The sequence below is a fragment of the Pinus tabuliformis genome, chromosome 7, assembly GCF_031772625.1.
Source record: "Pinus tabuliformis cultivar Carrire ecotype Pingquan chromosome 7, CPIR1, whole genome shotgun sequence".
In the NCBI taxonomy this organism is placed as follows: Eukaryota; Viridiplantae; Streptophyta; class Pinopsida; order Pinales; family Pinaceae; genus Pinus; species Pinus tabuliformis.
In genome coordinates this window covers 1,702,666,887-1,702,675,998 of record NC_142293.1, presented here as the reverse complement: position 1 = coordinate 1,702,675,998, position 9,112 = coordinate 1,702,666,887, and the positions used below count along the sequence as shown (strand labels likewise).

The window sequence follows — 9,112 nt, the reverse complement described above, 5'->3', positions numbered from 1 at the left end:
GGAGTGTATAAGATGTTTAAAACAGAGAAACGATTTGTAAATTCCTTAGTACTTCCTCTAAGATTGAAAAAAGCAGAGGCTGGTCAATTTCAATTTGATTTACTCTTGCTCCCAGAGTTCATTGTGAAAGTCTTGGATGAGATTTTTCTTAAATTTTTTATTTTATTTTATTTATCAGGCGGGGATAAGTGGCTTTTATGTTAATTTCTTGTGATTGCAGAATGGTTCCGAGGTTAATAATTTTTTTCACAGTTATAGCTGGAATCCATTTATTGATAACCTATGTTCCTTCTTATAATATTCTACATAATATTTGACTTTTTTTTTTTTCAAAGAAAAAAATGTATATATTAATTAGGCAAAAATATATGCATCTTCTGACTGGCAACTGATTTTTCAGTTTTGCCAAAATCATGACTGGCTGTTTTCTAATCTTCCCAAAAAAAAATATTTGACATTGGTCATCCTGTTGATACAAATTACCTTTTTGTCATTTGCGTTATCCTTAGGCAGAATTGTTTGCAGGATGCTTGAAATTTCCATTAGTTCCTGTGTAAGTTCACATACTAAGGATTTAGGGTAAGTGTTGCACCATTTTCTTGATCTACACATTACAGAAGCGTCGACCCTAAATCAAGGTGAACAACTTGCTGGGCAAGTTGAATAAATTCTGCCCTAATTGCTTGACGTTCAGGGCTACAAATCTAATTCTTTTCAGATCTAAATCTGTTTATGAGAGATAAAACACACAAATGGCATAATAATCATTTATTGCTCATCATAACATTCAAATGCATGCCCCGGATGCGGGTGGCTGTTAGATTTACAGGGCTCATGGCTTGTCAGCAGGGCAGGTGTCCGCTCGGACAAGCCACTTATACCCAGATGACATGCCTTAACCATTCCGGCATGCAACATTTAAGGAGGGCAGTAATGGTTTGCTGCAGAGACGTCCCCTCGGCATTCACTGCGCACATTGAGAAACGATACATGGCGCTTCATAGCCGGAAGCTCTCGGACATTCTCCCGCATTTCTCGTCTGCTCTTGTTCTGGTCTTGAAGGAAGTGGCGGAGGCTCATTGTTTCAGCTCTCATTCAGGCTCTGAGAGCGATTGTGATGGTTCAGGGGCCATAGATTGGGGCAATTGGAGAGCTTTCGGGCAGTCTGGTCGTGTACCTGGGAGATTGGTGGTGCTGCAAACCTTCCATCCGTCGTCTGGTTGGGGAATTGGGCATCTGGTTCAGAGGGACAATCTGTGTGTGCACACTCGACATCCGCTCACTTTCAATATGCAGCGTGAACGGCAACGGGGCATAAGTAGGCGTGGCAGTTTCAGTGGAAGAGCCCCTTCTCCCTCTTCCTCAATTGAAGAATCCTCTGAACGTAGAAGACCGAGAGGAAGGCCACCGGGCAGAGGAAGAGTAGCGGAACCGCCGGATAGAATGGAATGCGGGCACACGAAACACCCAATGGTAAGATATCGGCTTCCATGCACTTTGTCCAATTCCACCTTCTTCGTAACTGTTTCAGTGGAGCATTGCAGCAATCCGTGGGGTGATGATGAAGCTCCTCGTGCCAACCCTCCGCGTATTCCTGGGGTTGTTCCCACTGTGGACATGGAATTTCCGGCCATTGATATGCTGAGGCCTATTCATGATCCTGGAGCTGGCCCGAGTGAGCCTGTGCAGCGCAATGCTGGTAAGGCTATTCTCCAGCCTCCCTGTTGCAAGATGGAGGATGAGCCGCAGACTACGGAAGAAGATTAGTTCGCGCTCCAGGTTTCACTGCATGAATTTTTCTCTCTGTCCGCTCCCTTCGCGACCACATATGTATCTGCACTTTGTCATTTTGTACTTCTGTCCATCTCTGTTATGGTGTCGGTTATCTGTTACTTCTGTTATGGTGTCGGTGTCCTCCATGTGTTTCTGTTGCTTCAGTCCATGTGTTGGTTACATAAGTGCCACTCTGGTTTCCAGCTTTTGTAATCCTGGTATGAATACTCTCGAGTTTACTGTCTGTCCCAGGACAAATTTTACAGGGCCTCGGCCCTGTTGTAATACTGTTGTGTAATTTTGATCTTGCTGTAATATAATTTAGCTCAGTCTTATTTAGAAAAAAAAAAAAAAAACATTCAAATGCATGAGATCCACGCCTTCCAAGTCACTTTCATGATGGAACAATTGACTGCATAAATAGTTTAATTTTTAGCTTGTTTCCATTGCTTTCTTGCAATCATTCTGATAAATCTAGCAACAGAGAACATCTCCAAGGACAGAGTCATGCCAAAACAAGATGAACAATTTGACTAATATAATTGGAATGATCTATGTTATTGAAGTTCGATGTCTGGAGTTTAAGATCACATTATTCTAATCTGCAAGTATTCATGATGGGTTTGGTATTTTATAGCTTGATACATCTTCTAAAGACTCACATTAACGCATGAACAAGCCTATCTCTCTGCCCTTTGGAATTTATGAACAAGGTTTGCTACTCTGCAACCAGATCACACTCTGCTCTGTCAAAACATTTCCTTTTTGAAAATTTTTGCATGACTGATATCTCAGGTATATCCAAAACTAAATCACTGCTGATAACAACCCAAACATCCACTCAATAATACTAGCATCACACTGGTTCTATCTTCTGTTACTAGGAGTTCAAGTACTAGCTTTTACTGCAGAATTCTTGAGATCATGCTAACGTCCTGAATGATCAAACTTTGGGGTGTATTTGCATCATTGTTATGTAAACTTTGTTGTTTTGGAACTAGTATATATCTTCTATTTTTTATTTTTATTTTTTATTATTATTATTGTGGATGCATTGTTTTACATACATAGTCTTGTGCTTTGGTGCTAGTGTCTTTCTGTCATATCTGAACATCATTAACGTGTTTATTTGGCACTAGTTTGACCATTGTATGTTGGAATCTAAACTTTGATTTCATTTACAGCACTGCTCTCTTGAATTTTGGAAAATTTTGACATTGTTTCAAATTTGATTCATATTTGAAATAACACTTGAATGCTCATTAATTGGTATACATCTGGAAGCACTAAGGGAGCATTTCTATGTTGTTTCATCATTTACACAGGGTACTTCCTAACTGTTATTCTACCCCGGATTCAGAGGAGCAGCCAAGATTTTATCCATAGTTTCTTTCCTTCCAACTTTAGATGGGATCTCACCTCAACCTTCTGCCTTGGTGGTCAATCAACATCTTTGATGTCTGTTCGGGGTTGTGCCATATTAGGTTACAGATCATACATAATCAGACCGAGTTATGGACCAGCTCCAGACAGATCCAGAGTATGGCGCCTTCCACCCATTAGGGGTAAATCAGCTCCAGACTGATCTAGAGTATGACACCTTCCACCTATTAGACTAGGCCATACATAATCAGAGCGAGTTATGGACCAGCTCCAGACAGATACTTTGTAGATCCAAAGTATGGCACCTTCCACCCATTAGGGGTAAACCAGCTCCAGACAGATCCAGAGTATGGAACCTTCCACCCATTAGGGGTAAACCAGCTCCAGACTGATCCAGAGTATGGCACCTTCCACCCATTAGGGGTAAACCAGCTCCAGACTGATCCAGAGTATGGCACCTTCCACCTATTAGACTAGCCCTACATTCAACAGAGCAGAGATAATATTTTCAAGAGTTTCCTTGCTTGGACATTAGATGATAGGAGAGCATTTTTCATATGTTCTTAGGATGCTTTTGTGCAGATTATAGTGGGTTGGTAAGGGATCCCCCTCCCCAAACACCCTATCAGCATAGTTAAGACTTGAGTTTAGGGTGGCTTTAATTATCTCTGGTAATAGAAAATGATACGGAGGATTGTGCATAACCCACCCCCTTTTTGATTCCAATAAGCAGAGGTGGTCACTATGGTAATCCGATTTCAATTTGTAGTTAGAAAATGGGGTCACAACTTTCCATATTTTTTGTTTTGTTTTGTCTTTTTACATCAAACAATAGTATATTTATTAGAACCATAGTCAACTAAACAAACAGGAAATAATTTATTTGACAGGTGGAAGAAGTGATAGGCTTAGAGCAATTGAATTGTAGGCCATGCTTCTTGACAAATTGATGAACAGATGTATCCTTACTTGAGATTTAGGTTGGCACCATGGCACCATCCTGTCCATCATTATACACTAATCTTGTCATTATCTTCTTCACTATGAATGACTGGCTTGTTCCCTGCAAATAGATCTGGGCATAGAGGAGCCAATCCAAGAACAGTAATCTCTAGCACAAGACAATATTAATGATCCAAATACCTAATCCTGAAGCTTGAGTTTGATTTTTCTCTACTGGTTCTGAATCTCTGATTGAGAATCTCCCACTCGTCATTATCAAACCTTCTCCTTCATCATTGGCATCAGCTGCACTGCTGAGGTACGTTGGTTGGTTGTCATTGGACTTGAGAGCTTGAAGTTTCAAATGATTATAGTAACAGAGAGCCAGAAAAGCCAGTCCACACCCACTCAAGTTTATGACTGTAACCTTTTCATTTATTACAGACAAAGATTATGTTATGAGCAGCCAGTCCTTGACAAGACCAGCAACATTCATAGTCAAGGCTGAAGTCTTTCCTATCAGAAGAAACACTGCAAGATTAAGAGCCAAGGCACAAGCAGAAATGTCATGTAATCCAAATCAAAGGAAGAGACACTGATTATCAGAAATGGGTATTCTACTAAGGCCTAGGGGGTGCTGAGAAAAACAAGGCAACAAGGAGCAACAAAGATGTGATGGGATTCAACTTAATCCCTTTTGATGTTCGTGGAATTTGTATGAGAACCAATTGGGTAGTCTCACATGCAACTGCACTTAACTGGAGAATCACCTCCCATGCATTCATCTTGGCCTCCCCATAAGCTGAAATAGTAACTCCAATGGATATGGCCAACATATTGGCCTTGGGCTCACCTTTATAAGCTTCTTTCTTCAGGGAAACCACAATCAAATACACAACAATGGGAATTAGAGCTTTCAGTATTTGAAATAATGATACTGAGAGGAAAACATAGGCAGAATTTGAAAACCAGAGACCCAAAGAATACACTTATCAATACTATGGGTTCAATGAGCTTGAAGACTCTTACAATAGCAACAACCAGTGTTGAGTAGAAGCCCATGTGAATCATGGTGGGACTGATCACACTAAAGTTGTCAAGCAATGGCAACTCCAATGGATATGGCTAACATATTGGCCATGGCCTCACCTTTATAAGATTCTTTCTTCAGGGGAACTGCAATCGAATGCATATCAAATGGGCACAAGAGCTTTCAACATTTGAAATATCGATACTTTGAGAGACATGCACCAAAGGCTGCATCATTTAGGATTTGTACTCATTTTAGGTGTCATATTCAAGGGGAAGTTGTTATGCTTTCCACCACTTCATAGATTGTTAGAGTGATGAAACAAAAGAGCCTCCCTCTTGAGGCTAGATTATGTCATTCATATCAGCTGTGTTGTTGATGTCCTAGCTCAGCTAGGTCTTGCCAAAACTCTGTTGAGGTTCAAAATTTATTATAAACTGAAATGTCTTCACAAGAATTGACCTCATAAAATGCCATAATCACAAGATATGCCATAAATGGCTGTGATTATGGCTCGCAAGACCCTTAGACTTTGAGCAATGAGGCTCGCAACATCACTTATGATTATGCACTCTACAATTCTGTGACCAGCTGAATGTCAAGCAATTGAACCGCGATTTAAATCCTATTTTGTCAGCAATAAGTACTATACTTTGTCTTTATTTAGTGTAGAGAACCAAGCACTTATTCTGCTCATCTATAGAAGGGACAATGGTTGTTTGCCTATGAGGTATAAGGAAATCCTATCAGATGTTTTGTATTTTCGTATGGAATTGAATCATACTCCTGCACACTGTAACATTCATATATATCAACCTGTAGAGGCTTTAATAACACCTGGTATTCTGGTTAGTGATTTTATTGGACCTCATGTGCATATCCTACATGCACAGGATGGACTATTCATATGTTACAAGGTATTATTCTTATTATTTAGGGTGCACATCTTCAGGTGCTCAAGAACGATTACTAGAATAGTCAGTTAATTCTGCAATTTAAAGGATGAAAAAGGAGGTTATAGGAGTCTAGTTTTGGTTCTCATCCACAATGTCACACTAGTCTGCCTGGGCATGGTTCTCATGGTTTAATAGTGACTTGAGGAGTCATAATACCACAGATCACTAAACACGAACAGCTAAGGTAGCCCAAGGACAATAGCCATCTTTACACATTAATTAACAGGTCTTACATTAATTATCCTAGGGGTTTTAATACTTCCAAATGCTTAAAAAACAGTTAGCAGAGCATTCACATTACACATTCCAGCAATCTTTTCTATAAACCAACCAAATGCAGTCAGGAGAGCCCTCCTTTTAAACTATACAACCTTATTGTTAGTATGATCAACCTTATTTTAATATATAGTGTGACAAACCGTATGTGACAGGCAGGTGGAAAACTTTTCTCGCAATTGACTAAGCGACGTCCTGCGAGCCAGACTTGAGACGGAAACCCTCGTTAGAAGTATATGCTTGGCTCTTTTCCAAACAAATGAAGAGTCAATGAGGTTTTGCGTAATCACTTCTGGTATCGTATTGGGTTATTGTTAGAAGCGATAATTGGATTCAGATTCTCATCGAGTGAGTTGTTCTGCTTTCTCAATTTGAGAGGGTTTGTTTGGAGGGAAAAACGAAAGAGGACATACAAGAATAGTGAGGGGAAAGATGCAGAGGAAGAGGATTGAGAACATCGCCAGCAGGCAGGATACATTTTCCAAACGTAGGTGGATTTCTGAAGAAAGCTTACGAGCTCTCGGTGCTCTGCACTGCAGAAGTTGAACTTGTGATTTTCTCCCCAGCAGGAAAGCACTATGAACTGTTTTTTAGTGCAAATCCTACTATTTTGATTCTAATAATCATGGCTATGCAAACCTCATGAGATTCTTACTAATAACCCCGGTGGTGCAATCCCTAGTAAGCTCGATGTTGAAAAACTTAGTGTAAAACCTCCAAATCGCTGGTTTTGTTGTAGTGCTTATTGGAGAGTATAAAAAATTTCACACCTTTTTATGAGATATGGGAGGAAAACATGTTAAAGATTTTTAATAAATATAAAATTTCCAAAATGATGCTAGTTACGTATGATTCTTTTTTCATTGTTTGTGATTATGAAAAATGAAACTCAATGTTTTTTCATTAGTGCACACATATTTCATTATATAATTGCATATAGAAAAATCATTCCAGAGCCGATAACAATAAAAATGAAGAATTTATGGTCCAACGTTATATTTAAGGGAGATGTTTAAGGATGACGTTTGAATTTTGTTTTTCATTTTAAGACATTTGGAGCAAATATTAGGAAGGACTTTGAGAAAGGATTGTCCTTGATTTTCAAAAATGGAGTTGTTCCTTTCCAGCCATATGCCCCAAGTGACCATCAAAGGGAGAGCTCATATGTTTTTTGTATGTTTTATTTATAGCCATTTTTTTACACATATCCATAGAGTCCCCATGCCATTGATGTGAATTACTTGTCCGGTTTTTTTTAACCAAACAAGAAAAATTAAAAAAATGCCTCAAGATCAAAGACTGAAACAAAGACCTATTGACATACCTTTTAAAGTATGGAAAGAACTTGTAAAATCATATGAGAAGTTGGATGCACAAAGAAAAGCCGGCAATGAGAGCATTCAGGTATTGAATTTTTCATTAAACATTATTTAGAATGTATTAATACTTATAAGTATCTTAGACATGTATTTGTGTGAAAATAAATTGAATTGGTTTATGTTTAAGGACAAGGCATCCAAGGCGAGGTTAACCAAGACAAAAGTCACTCATCGTAGTGGCCAGAAAGGTTTAAAAGCACTGATAACCTTTGTAAGTATATTAAACATGTGATATTTTTTTAATAAAATTTGTACTAGAAGAAAGTCATTGTTATCTAATTTCTCCCTATTTACTGATTGATAGGAACTAAAATATGGAAGACCTCTAAATCATTTGGAAAAGGAGGTGCTGCAGCAAAAGAGATGGGTTGAATTTGTTGTTTGGATGGACTCTATGGTATGTAATCTTAGTTGGATTTCCAATATACTTTTAAACCATATTTTCATTTTATTTTTTAGTATTATTAGATATTATATCTTACCTCATTTTATGGTTAACATTGTATAACAAAAACATGCGTTGTGTTATGTAATTAATACTAACATGTAATATTGATTTTTTTTGTCAGAATGCTATAGGTAATGATTGCCAAGACGATGATCCAAATTATGTTCAACATATATCAGGAGATGATGAGGATGATGGTGGTGAAGGAGGAGATGATGATGATAGTTGCGGTGTTGGTGATGATGTGGATCAGAGTAATGAGGATGGTCAAGATGATCATGAGGATGATCTTGGTGGTGGTAGCTAGGCATGCACATGCATTGTTTTTTATGAAGAAATTATTGTGTAGAATGACATTGTTATGTTTAGATGGGTGTTGTGAATTTACCCTATATCAATGAGACATTTTGATTTTGTAATCATACGATGAGTTTGATTTATGTATGTTGTTAATTTATCGTAGAATAACGATATTCATGAAATATTTTGATTTGTTAATCATATTTGAATTTTACTTGTTTTGATTAAAAATAATACTGATTTTATTAGTATTATGTTGCTATTTTATACATGTTTTGAAAATTGTTAATGACACATTGTTATTTTTTTAGATGGATGTTGTCAATTTCTCTTAAATTTCTTTACAAATGATTTTGAATTGTGATATATGCTTTAATGATATTTAGAAACTATCATATATTTCACTATGAATCTATAAAGGGGGTCATATATGTAAAGAAAAATATACTCTATATAAGAAGTCAAATGCGGATGTAACCATGGATGCAAAATTGAAAGTAAAATTAGATGTTAAACTAGGAATTAATACAAAATGCAAACAATTGACATACAAAGTGTTTTAAATTAGAAGTGAAAAATTGTGCAATAGTTGACACAAAGAAGGGAACAAAACATGGCATACAAA

At 37.7% G+C, this 9,112-nt stretch overlaps 1 protein-coding gene across 1 annotated transcript; it reads left to right on the top strand.

The window, feature by feature from the left end:
* The first annotated feature begins 3,287 nt into the window (after positions 1-3,287).
* Positions 3,288-8,696, top strand: LOC149255089 (uncharacterized). The gene is made up of 3 exons (XM_089454947.1): positions 3,288-3,338; positions 8,044-8,136; positions 8,309-8,696. The coding sequence occupies exons 1-3, from the start codon at positions 3,288-3,290 to the stop codon at positions 8,492-8,494; spliced, it is 330 nt and encodes a 109-aa protein (XP_089311073.1). The 3' UTR covers positions 8,495-8,696.
* The last annotated feature ends 416 nt before the right edge of the window (positions 8,697-9,112 follow it).

Bases quoted from the DNA above. Each gene is read 5' to 3' on its own strand.
- LOC149255089 (XM_089454947.1), top strand. From the start codon at position 3,288: ATGGACCAGCTCCAGACAGATCCAGAGTATGGCGCCTTCCACCCATTA. The intron at 3,339-8,043 runs GTAAATCAGCTC...ACTGATTGATAG, and splicing joins GCGCCTTCCACCCATTAGGG to GAACTAAAATATGGAAGACC. The intron at 8,137-8,308 runs GTATGTAATCTT...TTTTTTTGTCAG, and splicing joins TTGTTTGGATGGACTCTATG to AATGCTATAGGTAATGATTG.